General features: G+C 42.2%; 1 protein-coding gene across 1 annotated transcript; it reads left to right on the top strand.

Moving 5' to 3' along the window:
- Positions 1 to 1,988: 1,988 nt before the first annotated feature.
- On the top strand, positions 1,989 to 12,660 carry OGFRL1 (opioid growth factor receptor like 1). The gene is made up of 7 exons (XM_084284025.1): positions 1,989 to 2,291; positions 3,849 to 3,935; positions 4,539 to 4,620; positions 7,239 to 7,317; positions 7,411 to 7,477; positions 7,617 to 7,762; positions 9,365 to 12,660. The coding sequence occupies exons 1-7, from the start codon at positions 2,052 to 2,054 to the stop codon at positions 10,122 to 10,124; spliced, it is 1,461 nt and encodes a 486-aa protein (XP_084140151.1). The 5' UTR covers positions 1,989 to 2,051; the 3' UTR covers positions 10,125 to 12,660.
- Positions 12,661 to 13,059: the final 399 nt, after the last annotated feature.

Below are 13,059 nucleotides of genomic sequence, written 5' to 3' on the forward strand. Positions count from 1 at the left end.
AAGGTGTAATTATTTGCACAAGAGCGAGCTTTCTTTTTTTTTTATTTTTTTGGTAGAATTAATTGCCATGCAAGCTAATCAAAATCTTCACCTTGTTTTTGATGAATATGCAAGGCAGGCTTTTGATGCTCTGCTGTCCCTAGTATAAACTCAGTCAATGTAGGGGAGTATTGATAAAAGCCGTAAGAGGAAGGGAAGCAGAGCTGGGCTCTACTGGAACCAGCTGATGTTGGTCAGTGGAAGCGGCAAATCAGCAGGCAGTCAAGACAAATTGGTTCCAGAAATCTTGAAGAAGGCAGCAGCTGGCATAACAGTGACTAAGGGGTGTTGGAAGGACTGAAGGTGCTTCATGAAGGTTAGGAGAGGAGGAGAATTGGGCAGGTAGTGGTGGAAGGGAGGCAGAAACCTGGGCTTCTGAGGCAGACTGAGCTGTAGGACAGGCTTATAGGTTGGCCTTACAGCTGTATCTGCATCTGGGTGAACTGCAACTACAAATACGCTTGCCGAAAACAAGGCCTGAAATACCCTAGGGTATTTCCAGTAGTTTGCTTTGCTTTATGTCAATATGTACAGGTCACATACTTGGAATGGACCTGAAGGTTTTATGTGTGAGAGCACGTAAACACAATGCTCTGGTATCCTAAGTTAAAGCAATCTTTAAGTTAATAAAGAGCATAGTATGAAACAAGACTACATAGATGATTTCACCTCTACAGTGATGATCCTGAAATGCAACTGAAATGTTGGTACCTGCGCTTTTATGAGGGTGATAAAACACTGAGGCAGCAGCAGAAGAAAAGGCACAAAAATGAGTGAGGGAACAGGGGAACTAATTTACAGGGAGGAGCTAAAAGTGGTGTGGTTCACCAAGAAGACGTAAGATGGCTTGATCGTTGTGCATCTCTATAGGAGCAGTCAATATAGCAGACACCACAGAGCTGTCTTCAGTGAAGGCAGAGTTCCACGAGTGTGAACCAAAGCCTGATAATCTTGGTTAGGCATGAAGTTAATCCTGAGGGTGTGGGCAGCCACTGGAAACAATGTGCTAAGCCTTCATCAGGTCTTCACTCCAGCCAGTGTTTCTATCCCAAAAACTTGCTCTAGCCACATACAAAATACACTGCCATTGTCCCTGCCAAATCCATGCCAGCTTCTCCCCCAGACTTGAGGGGATTTTAGGAGCAGCTGAAAGTAGCTAGGCATCCTGCTGTTGCCCCCTCCAGTCCCATCTCCCCAGGTATGGGATCATTAAGGTAGGAAAAGACCTCCAAGATTATCTGGTCCAACCATCCCCTACCACCAATACCAAGCCATGTCCCTAAGCACCACGTCCAACCTTTCCTGGAACACCCCCAAGGACGGTGACTCCACCACCTCCCTGGGCAACCCATCCCAATGACTAACTGCTCTTTCTGTGCAGAAACATCTCCTCATTTCCAACCTGAACCTCCCCTGGTGCAATTTGAGGCTGTTTCCTCTAGTCCTAGCGCTGGTTATCTGCCAGAAGAGGCCGACCCCCAGCTCCCCACACCTTCCTTTCAGGCAGAGAGAGCAATGAGGTCTCCCCTGAGCCTCCTCTTCTCCAGACTAAACACCCCCAGTTCCCTCAGCCGCTCCTCACAGGACCTGTGTGTGCTCCAGGCCCTCACCAGCTCCCACTCCCTCTCCTTCCTCCCCTCCCAGTGTGCTCGCAGCGTGCTGATCAGGGGACGGGAGGCAGGGGGCTGGGAGGCAGGGGGCTGCCATCTTCTGCCTGCTCCCCGCCTCCCATCCCCTCCCGGGGGCTGCCGGCCCCTCCGAGCCGCGCTGCGCCCGGTGCCCGCAGCTCCGCCCCGCGCCCGCCCGTGGGCTGTGGCCGGGCGGCAGCGGAGCAGCCTCGGCCGCCGCCATGCAGCCGCCGCCGCCGCCTCCCCGCCCCGCCATGCCGCAGCCGTAGGCAGCCGCCGGCCGCTCGCAGCCCTCGGCCCCCGGGAGGCGGCGGAGGCGGCGGTGGCGGTGGCGGCGGGCCCTGCCTTCGCCTCGCCCTGCCCTGCCCTGCCCTGCCCTGCCCGATGGGCAGCCTGCTGAGCGGCGTCAGCTTCAAGGAGCCCACCACGGTGGAGGACTGCGACTCCACCTGGGAGACCGACTCGGAGCCCGAGCCGCCGCCGGAGCCCGCCGGGGACCCGCGGCCCCTGGAAGGGGCGGGCGCGGCCGGGGGAGCCGCCGAGGAGCCGCCCGCTGACGGCCGGCCCCGGGAGCCGCCGGGGGACGCGGAGCGGGCCGAGGCCGACACCGCCAGCCCCGAGCAGGTACCGCCCGCCCCGCTCCCTCCCCGGGAAGGGCTCGGCCGGGCCTCGGCAGCCCGTGAGCCCCGGGGGTGGAGGAGCTGAGGCCGGGCAGGGCAGCGGGGGGGGCTCCCCAGCCTGCTGGGGAGCGCTCAGTGCTGGCCCCCGGGGGTTGCTCGGCCCAAAATGCTGGCCCCAAAGCGTATAAAGGGGTGCTCTGCCGAAACTGCTGGCCCTGAAGCGTTTACAGGGCTGCTTTGGCAATAATCTCACGGAATTTAGGAATCAAGGCATGGGGGACCAGCTGGGGCCAGGTTTTAGCCTGCTGGATGTACCTCATTTGTATTTGGTTCAGACACTGCCATAGTGCAAAATTAAATAGGTGTAAGTGTTTTATCCGCTTCTGCATGATGTATGGCAATAGATAACTAAAGCCTGGTGCTGCCGGGTACCTCACGCAGGAGGGACGGCGTGCTCAGGGCAGCCTGCTTTGCCTGTAGGTGTGGTCAGAGATAGCCTTGCGAAAGGATGCTCCAGGACAGGTGCTTGCTCGCCAATAACATCATCTTAATAAGCAGCAGGATGTGCAGCTATAAAGGGGAATGTCCAGTGCAGTCACAGGGAATTTCCCCCTTTTCGACTTCACTTCAGCCCATTGTATGTATAGTGCAAGGAGTTCCCTCATTTGGTCACTGGTTTTAGAGTTGAGACTTATTTTAGTGAACTAACCCGTACAAAACTCTTAGTTACGGTACAGGCATGAAGAAATGTTGAAGAACATGAAGTGGTCGCTAGCAAGCTGAATTCTCTCTAGACTACTACTTCATTTTCCTCAATAAGTGCAGGCTTTTCAAGTGTGCTGTCAAGTCAGTGGGATTGTTTCCACTGCCCTTGATACACTCTGGTTGTTTCAGGTCATAGCTTCAAAGCGTCTGGGGTTCAGTACAGGATCTCCTATGAGTATATTTTCTCTATGTGAGTGGTTTTTTTTTTTTGGTGTTTAGTGGTATTTCTTGCTAGGATTTAAGTTCTGACAAATGAATAATAGAAAATGGTTCAAGAAGGTATTTGAACTGCAAGTTAGCTTGTCTATGACTATTCATTTTCTTCCATAGGACGTTAGTGATAGCAGTTAACACAACATGCACACGACAGATAGTATTTGCAGATAGTATGGTTTCCAAAGTGTCTCTGTACTTTCACGTTCAATTACTTATTTTGTCTTCTGTTGGCACTTCCTGGTTAACTTCAAAGTCTGACATTTGGAAATGACAGTAAACTTGTTGGTTTAAATTCAGCCTCATTGGAAGGATGCCTCATAGCCATACTTTTGGGTTTTGCTGAGTTTTGTTGTGGTTTTTGTTGTGGTTGGTTGGTTCTTTTGATTTAGGTTCAAAGTATGTGGTGTGAAGTATGCGACAGGGAGATGCCTGGTGTTTGACCAGGCAGCAGGCAAATACATCTACTTGTGTATGTTTACATTGCTGAAATCCATTATGAAAAATAATTATTTTGATATTACCCAGGTTCAGTATTTAGTGTGTTTGTTTATGGTTATTATCTATTTTTTAAATGTTTCAGAGCAGTGATGGAACTGAGCTGACAGCCAAGCCAAAGAGAAGCTTCTATGCAGCAAGAGATTTATACAAGTACCGACACCAGTATCCAGTAAGAATATTTTATGCTTTAAAATTCCCCGTTTAGTAGAGAGCAGCACACAACCTAAAGATTCCTAAACTTTATGGTGCCTAATAAATATGAGGAATTAGTGTAATCAAAAAGCTGTTGCAAAGGTCCGATGTATTTAAGCGGGAAAGGGGTGAAACTAGCAGGAGAGGGGTGAAACATCTTCTCATCCTAGATGTAAATGCAAGCACATGAGGTGTGTAAGCCTGGGAATAATGGCAGGAGCCCAGGAAAATATGTGTGCCTTGAATGCTGATAAGGGTGGATAAAGTTTGGACTTGATATTATTTGTCTCTTGGAAATTCCTTGAGACCAAAGTCTGGGTGCTGCTATGCTTGCAGCTCTGACTTGGTAGAAGGCACCAGTCAGAAGGAACTGGCACATCCTTAAAGTGTTTTACCTGGGCTGAATCTTTATGCATGTGACTTCCAGTTTTCCTAAAATGTTGAAATATTTTTGTCCTCAAATTGGTCAGAGAGCACAATGTTACTTTGTGGGTATTCTCTGTAGTGTGGGTTGTTTTGTTTTGTTTGTGTTTTCTGTTTTGTTTTGTAGGGTGATAATGTCCTGTTTTCTTTCTTTCAGCAGAACTTTAAGGATCTTCGATACCAAAATGACTTGTGCAATCTCCGCTTTTACAAAAACAAAATCCCTTTTAAGCCCGATGGTGAGTAATCTGGGACAATAGTAGTGATAACAGAAGAATGTTCAACGCTTATAGTAACAAAGCGAAACTGTAGTGATAATTACCGTGCTGACAAATTAGAGGTGTATGGCTATATTTAGTGTGATTTAAACCTCCTCTGTTGCTTATCAATTAACATGTTGATAAGCGAGTTGTGCTTAAGCCAAAGTTTTGCATTTTTCAGAATGATGTAGTATAAGGTGTTGTTTACACAACTGATTTAGAGCAGTGGCACTGCCTTTTATTAAACAAAGATAAAGTTGTTCCACCATGCTTTGCAAACTCCTGGCGCTTGAAAAGGAGTGGCAGGGATCAGGGTGTTATTCCTAGCACTGTGTGAGGGGAAAATGAATGCACTGTCACTTCCTCATGTGTGAGAAATTATTTTATTATCATTGTTATAATAATCAAAGCCCCTGGTGGTTCTGGTAATGAAGCAGGACCCTCACATGCAAGGTTCTGCATGAATACTGAAAGAGCTGAAAGATGACAAACCTGGCTCTAGAGAGTTTGCTATCCTCTTGTCTCTCATGCTTTGACTGCAGACAGATGGAGAAGCAGAAGGGGACAATAAAACAGTAGTGGTTAGAATGATAGACAGGAGTCTTGGCACATGAGAGCTTAGCCATTGACAAAAAAAAAAAATTGCAATCAAAAATACTCTTTTGAGAGTTTTGAAAGAATGAGGCGGAGGTTACTTTGAGGGTGTTTGCAGACAGATCCTCTTGGCACGAGGACAGCTTGGGAGGAAATACAAGAGTGTATATTTGAATACAGAAGAAATGAGAAGTGGAGGCTGCGGTTGAGGGCTGGCCAGAGGCAGGCATCAGTCTCATGGCAGCGCATGGGTTGTGACAAGGTGGGGTGGGGCGGGTCACAAAAGACTTTGAAAATGAAGGCATGTAGTCTTTCTTTGATGTTACAGAAAAGGGCTTCACAATGGAAGAACACAAAGCAAAAAAGTCAGTGTTTTTAAAAAAAAGGTGTAGTGTAGAAACATGATCTTAGCAGCAGCATTCAGGGTAGATACAAGTGTGTCAGCAGTGTACTTTTCAAGGCTGGTAAAAAGGATGTTGAGGTGCAAAACATCAAAATTCAGATGGAATATTATACAGAATGGTGTAAAGACATCAATATAGCCTGGAAGGTTGGAAGTAACAGCTGCTTAAAGGCAAGATAGTGATAATAACCTCAGCAATCAAGAAGATAAATCAGGTAACGCGAAAGAAAGATAAGGCTTCTGTTTTAATTATCTTGAGCTTTATCTAGATATCCACAAGCAAATATTAAAGACTGTTTTTAGCTTGGCAAGAGGAGTTGAATCTGTGAGTTACTAGTAACAGAGAAAGCATTACGCAGAGAACTGAAAGAAAGATAAAGGTACTGAGGACCATGTGAACCTGAAACTGAAAGCCTGAAAAGGTTTGGGGTGGGGGGAATCCTTTAAAAGGCAAAAAAATAAGGAGGTATTCCAGAAGGTTAGCCAGGAGGTATTCCAGAAGGTTAGCCTTTTCCAGCCTTGCATGCGCTGTAAATCACATGTTCTTGGCAACCCCTTTGACTGGCTTCTTTCTCCATTGTATGAAGAAAAGCAGCAGGTGAGCTCTTGTCACCGGGACTGAGGTAGAAATTTTCACTGGGCAGGAATAGAGTTGTACAACATGTCATGTACAACAGGAGACTATTTACATGGGGCTTTGAGCTTTTTGGGCTGCCGCTGTGCTATTTGACTTTGGGAGAGGCCGTGCTGCGGTGGTAAAATATTGTTGGTTTCTGAGCAGAAATAGGCTAATGTTGTGTGTTCATGGAAAGAGATTGTGTAGCTTTTGGAGCAAGTAACCTCCTCTTGTGTATTTGTACGGTGCCTGGAAAAGAGATGCCCTGGCCCACGACTGAATGGTCTCAGTGCAAAGAATGATTTCTTTTGTGTGTGCTTTGTCTCCTTTTTCTCTCACTGTCTTTCTGAGAGAAACTGACTAAAACCCACAACTGTTTTGAGACTACTAAAAGCTGAAATTCCCATTTGTTGAGCTTGGCCCCAAGGTTGGACTCATAGCAGAAAATACTCAATACATCAATTCTTTTGGCCACAGATAATTGCAAAATATTTTCAAATCTTGTTATTATTTATAGCTGGAAGGATTCCTGGAATAAAAGATCTATTGAAGTGTTGAGACTGTGTAATACTAAGGCAATATATATGCAGAGCTTTCTCATGTTAAAGAAATGGCAGGTGATTGTGTTTTAGTATTTTGCATAAGTGATTTGTCAATATGTGCTAAAGGAATCTAGGACATGAGATGTTCAGAAAAGCGTATTTTTCAGAGGTTATTGTTGCATACCCTCTACGGGTAAGTACCTTGGTATAAGTCAGTTGATTTTGTTTGTATTGAAATTTGATGAAACTCTTGTCTTTAATTAAGATTCAGTAACTAAATTATTTTTAATTTAAAATTAACGTTTGCAACAGACCTTATTTTACATAGGATGTGAAAGAAAAAAGTTTGTATTTTGTCACTGTGTTAATATGGCATGTACTTCATGTAGCTGAAAGCTGATGTTGATGGCTACTTAACAGTTTCCCAATTATTTTTATGCAGGGGTTTACATTGAAGAAGTCCTAAATAAATGGAAAGGAGACTATGAGAAACTGGAACATAACCACACTTACATACAGTGGTTGGTCACTTACTACCTTTTTCTGTTTCAAAGCATTGCATTGATTCAGTGTTTATATGCTGGAAATTGTAATGTGCTTTTTCTTTTAAACAGGCTTTTCCCACTGAGGGAACAAGGTCTGAACTTCTATGCTAAAGAATTAACTACATATGAAATTGAGGTAATACAAGTTGAGCTTAAAACAAACCACATTAATATTGATACCTAACTACTTTTTGTTATGTGGAGTTGTTTTATGCGATGCAGAAGTTCTTGCTTCAGTGCCACTAAGAATTTTGGATATATTCTTTGTTTATTAGGAGTTCAAGAAAACAAAGGAAGCAATTAGAAGATTCCTTTTGGCTTACAAAATGATGTTGGAGTTTTTTGGAATAAAACTAATTGATAAAACTGGAAACGTAGCCCGAGCTGCTAACTGGCAAGAAAGATTTCAGCATTTGAATGAGTAAGTAATGACATCCACTCAACACTCTAGAATTGCCATAGAATCTCTTTAGCCTTTTGTTTCCTAGGGAAAGGAAGATGTATTTTCCAAAGAATAGAAATAGTCTGTAACTGGTTTGTGTCAGTATGTGGATGTTCTTCCTTCCCCTTTTTTTGATTGTGCTTCTCACCCGTTAGCAGTCTAAGTGACATCAGTGAATTCCCCACAAATACAACTTCAGATGGTGCTGAAGAAGATCACAATTCCAAACTAATTTGTCTGTCTTGCTACTGAGAGCATTGTCACTTGATCCCAAAGCACTGCTTCTCAATTACGAGGAATGAGATGCTTATTTTGTAATCACGTTTCTTCTTGAGAAAAATCAAGTTCTCCACAGCTGTATAGAAGCTAAGTAATAAAGATTTCCCTCCCTTCTCCAAACATGATCCGTGTTGGATTTAATACTTTTTAACAGCAGTGCCTAACTGGAGAGGTTTAGACATTTATTAAGTCAAACTTTACCCCCAGCTTTCAGCAAAATGCCATCTGTCATCATCCTTTGGCATTGTGGGGAGCTTGAGTTTGCGCTGAATTTTTGTCCAATGCAGTTGTATCAAAATTTCTCTTCAAATCTTGTAATCACTTTTGTAATACCTCTGACCGTAGAGCTAAAGATTGGACAAAACAAAAATACTGCAAGAAAACAAACAAAAACTTGTTACTTAAGGTAGAATTGCTAATGACTAAATGTGAATGAATAATGAAAGTAACCACTAATTTCACTCGAATATTATGAGCTAATTGACAGGTATGTACTCAGGCTCAGGCCATAGATAAAAGACAGTTTCAGGAGGCCCAAATGAAAGGCACTGCACATTCTTACATTGTAATTACTATATTATTATTATTATTATTATATATAGTAATGATATAAGTGTGTGTGACTATATGTGTGTAGCTACTCACTATAAATAATATCAGTGAGCAGCTATGCTAGTTTAAATCAGGAACTGAGACTCTCTTTACTTAAGTTTGGCCATCTGAAATTCAGACATTTCGGTTTCACTATTCACCTAGGCATACTTCATGAAGAAATAGTATTTCAGAAAAACTTCCAGAAGATAACTCATTCCATTTATCTTAGATATATGTTATGATAGAAGGACTTGCTCTCCAGGGGTGCCCGTTTTGCCTCTCAGGACTGTCTGTCTAAGTAATGTAGGTAGCTAGCTTAGAGTGGAGACACAGCTTCTAAATGGCTAAGGTGTAGTCTAGTGAATCATGTTCTGTAGCTGTATGACTACAATACACTACAAGAAAAATGTTTTATAAAAATGACTGCTTTCTCCTTGGAAAAATATATACAGTAGAAGGAATCAAAATTGGTACACAGTGCTTTTCTTTCATCTACTGCCTCAGTGCCTTTTGCAGACACTAATTTTCACTTCCAACATCCTCACAAAGAAGGTACTAGCAAGCTTCATCAGCTGTGAGAAATTAAAGTACAGAATCCTTGAAGTACATGTCTTGAATGATTAAAAATGAGTGAGGAATTGCAGTTCCAGTTCTGTAAGGATTTTCTTTTCTGGTTCAATGGAATTATTTCAACCTTTTCTTCCAAAGGTCTCAACACAACTACTTGAGAATCACTCGAATTCTGAAAAGTCTTGGTGAACTTGGATATGAGAGTTTCAAATCTCCCCTGGTAAAATTTATTCTCCATGAAGCTCTTGTCGAAGATACCATTCCCAATATTAAGCAAAGTGCTCTAGAATATTTTGTGTATACTATTAGAGACCGAAGAGAAAGGAGAAAACTCCTGAGATTTGCCCAGCAACATTACACACCATCAGAGCATTTTATCTGGGGACCCCCAAAAAAGCAGAAGTCGGAGGGAAACAAAACAAGTAAAAAACCAGCATCTCCTATTTCTATTCACAGTAGTTACATTTCTAAGCATAAGAAGCCGAAAGAGCCTAAGAGTACATCCACGAGTGGAAGCTCAACTAGTAAAGCAACTGAAGAAAGAAAGGCAGAACTCACAAAAAGTGGAGAAGAAAATGAGCAGGATGAACAAGAAATGAACTGTGATGCTCTTAAGCAAAACAGCAGTGAAAAGAACAGTGATCCTGATACTAGTCAGCTTTCAAAACCAGAAGAAACTCATGATACTTCAGACAAAAAGGAGGATGCTCCTCATTCAAAAAAAGAGGATGAAAGTATGGACAGTGACTCCGGAAGTCATCCAAGTGTTGTAGAGAAAGATTTATGTGACACTGAGAATTGTTCAAATAGCACGTCAGCAGATGTACAAGATAGCCTTGATACGGATACGCTTTCAGAGGAGACCACCACAAAAACTAAGGATGACCTCAAATCATGAGCCTGAGGTTAAAAATCATTGTTTCATAATGAATGAAGCGAATTATTCATCACTTTTTCATTTTGCATAACATTTACATCAAATCTAGTATAAAGTGTTCATGAGACTTTGCTTGTTGTGAATGCATCAGATTAGACTTCTGTTAGGTTAATGAATTTTACCTTTTTTTAATCTCAGTTTATCAGATAAAAATCAAGTATGGTTATTTAAAATAATTGTGTACGTTCAAAGCCTAGGAATTCATTATCTTTTCCAGACAGATTGCATAGGAAAAAAATAGCTATTCCATTACATTCATCTTTCTTTTTTTAACCTAAAACTTACTAGAAATAGAAACTCTTGAAACTTAAAAATTCTGATATTCCTTTTACATTGCTTTAAATTTTTATTTCTTTTTATGAAATGGCTAGAAATTCTTTGAAGAGCAAAGCTTTTCCCTAGCATATTTTAAATTTTTTGGGGGGAACTATATTTATGTTAATGGCAGTATTTGCACAGCATTTTACCATAGATTAGCACCCTTGTCTGAGACACTAGGTAATAGATAGCAAAATATCTTATGCAGCTGGGTATCCTTTACATCAAATAAAAGTTTAACTTACAGTGAAACTGTATCCACAGCTCTTGGGTACAAGGGAAGATGCACTTTAAACTTCTTTTAGGCCCTTTGAAGTTTTCTCATGACTCATTTGCCACTTCTGCTACCTTGAGGTGAGGTGGGATTGTTTTTAGCTGTGGTCTCAGTGTGAAAGCACTCTGTTGATCAGCTCGCCCAGCTGGCTTCAGCACCTGTGAAGCCTCTGTCCCTGGAAATCAACCACCAACAGCTCAAAAGCAGTGTCTTCACAGCAAAGTACTGCTTAACCATCAAAGCCATCAGAGAGACCGTCACCAGGCCTGTCCAGCTGGATCGTAACTGAATTTGGACATTTTTTGGCCAGTTTTGGTCGAGATCTGTACCATGCTGAACCCACAGATGCTGGTCTGTGAGAGAAAGGGATTCCAGCTGTCTCATTGCTCCCTTTGCTCTATCAGAGGTCTTTCACACTGCTTAATGCTATTTTCATAATGGGCTGAAACCTGAGAAAAGCCAGCCTGCTAGCATGACTGGAGCCCAACAGATAGGAATTTCCCAATTAAGATCTTCCCCAGAGTTGTTTACTTAAGGGCCATCTGCTTTCCCTGAGCATCCTCTGCTGACTTCATGCCATTCAATCTAGCAAGACACTACCCAGCGAGTTAATTGTATGAATTAAAAAATAATGCAGGTAGAACTCATGCTTTCTACAGTCCTAAAATAGTCTAAAACTTCTATATGTATTTTCTATTTTAAAATGTATATATAATCCACTGCCTTTAATGTATTTTTGATGAAATATTATAAAGCAAGTACCTGACTACAGTTTGAGTGTCAGAGTGCTGCAAGACTTGATTCAAGTCTTGTAACTCAAAATGACAAAGTCTTCAGGGGTTTCAAAGCATAGACAAGATGTCTTATATTTTTCTGTGTCGCTAGTTCCCATTATGGCAGTACATCACTCCTTGCTTTCCCCGGCTAGTATTGTTTCTTGGGGTCACACAGAGTTGTAGTTAGAGATCTGGGTACCTATGGACAATAACTAAACTCTTTCCATCCAAAAAAAAGGCAGGGAAGTGGAAAGTCACACTCCTCCATTTCTGTGCTGTCTTATAAGGAAAGGGACATCATATTTGTGAGTTGTTTCTGGCTTTGTGTTTTGTGTTTTTGAGGGTAGCCCAGGTCGCTCCAACAGGCATCAAGTCTGTCCGAATGGAAATGTCCCAGAGAATTCCCCCCCAGCCACTGTTTTAACAAAGGCTGGTGCTGAGAATTACCTTCAAATTCCCCTGGACTTAAACCACTTCCATGTTTGGACCTGACCTGAGTAGAAGGGGACAGGAAATGCTTGGATAAAATTGGTCCGTGTAGTTAAAGACTCTAACCCCACGCATACACGCAGAGAGGACAGCTTTATGTTCTGCCTCTGACTTTTTAAATCTCGAGTGCCTAACCTTGCCAACTTAATAGCATTGTTTAACATAGTTATTTCTTGAATGGCATAGGGAAAATTTACACTGTGCATGAAGAACATAACCGTAAGGTAGCTAGTTATACAGAACCTGCAATTTCTAGACTTTAATACTGAAGTTAACCATTTTTTTTAAAATTACATAGTGTTCAACTGGAATAGGGGACACTGGGGGTGTTATATTTATGTTGTAATTTGACTGAACATAGATGATCTCAGGAGATTTTCTGTCTTTTGACTACTGAACAACAACAGAAAGAGAAACCCATAGCTCTTAAACCAGAAAGCTCTTGGGATGCACATCCAAAATATTTCTCTGCAGTATGTTATTGTGACACAGCTTTCACCTATATATGCTTGCTGGTTGACCACTTGTAATTGCGTACTTAATCTAAGAAATTACTTTTTCTGTTTGTTTGTCTATTTATTTATTCATTTGTTTTTGTTTGTTTGTTTTTACCTGGCAGGGCTTTGCAGTAAGGGCCCAGTGTGTCTTAAAATACAGTTGATAACTTTGAAACCTTTATCCTTATTAACTTAAAAAATAAAATAAAAAAAAAAAAATCCCCAATTCAGGATAATTCTGTCACTTTTTATAGAAGTGAGAATAGCAGTGACATGTCAATTAGCCTTGAAGAACTTTGTGGTAAGACACGTTTTTTATTTCTGATGGCCTCCTGCTTTCTGTACCCTTTGTCTTATAGCTGTACCAACAGAATTACTCCCATGGGACACTTCAACTTCAACTAAGAAATTCTGTGTAAAATGTGAGGGTTTACCATTATTTTCATGGAGGAGTTGTTTCTCCTGATTTTCTAAGTGCTTGAAAGAAGGATTCACTGCAGAGCAGTCGCACAGTGTAGAGTGCCATGGAGATTTGTGGGGAT

Source organism: Netta rufina, assembly GCF_964035555.1.
Source record: "Netta rufina genome assembly, chromosome: 3".
Classification (NCBI taxonomy): domain Eukaryota; kingdom Metazoa; phylum Chordata; class Aves; order Anseriformes; family Anatidae; genus Netta; species Netta rufina.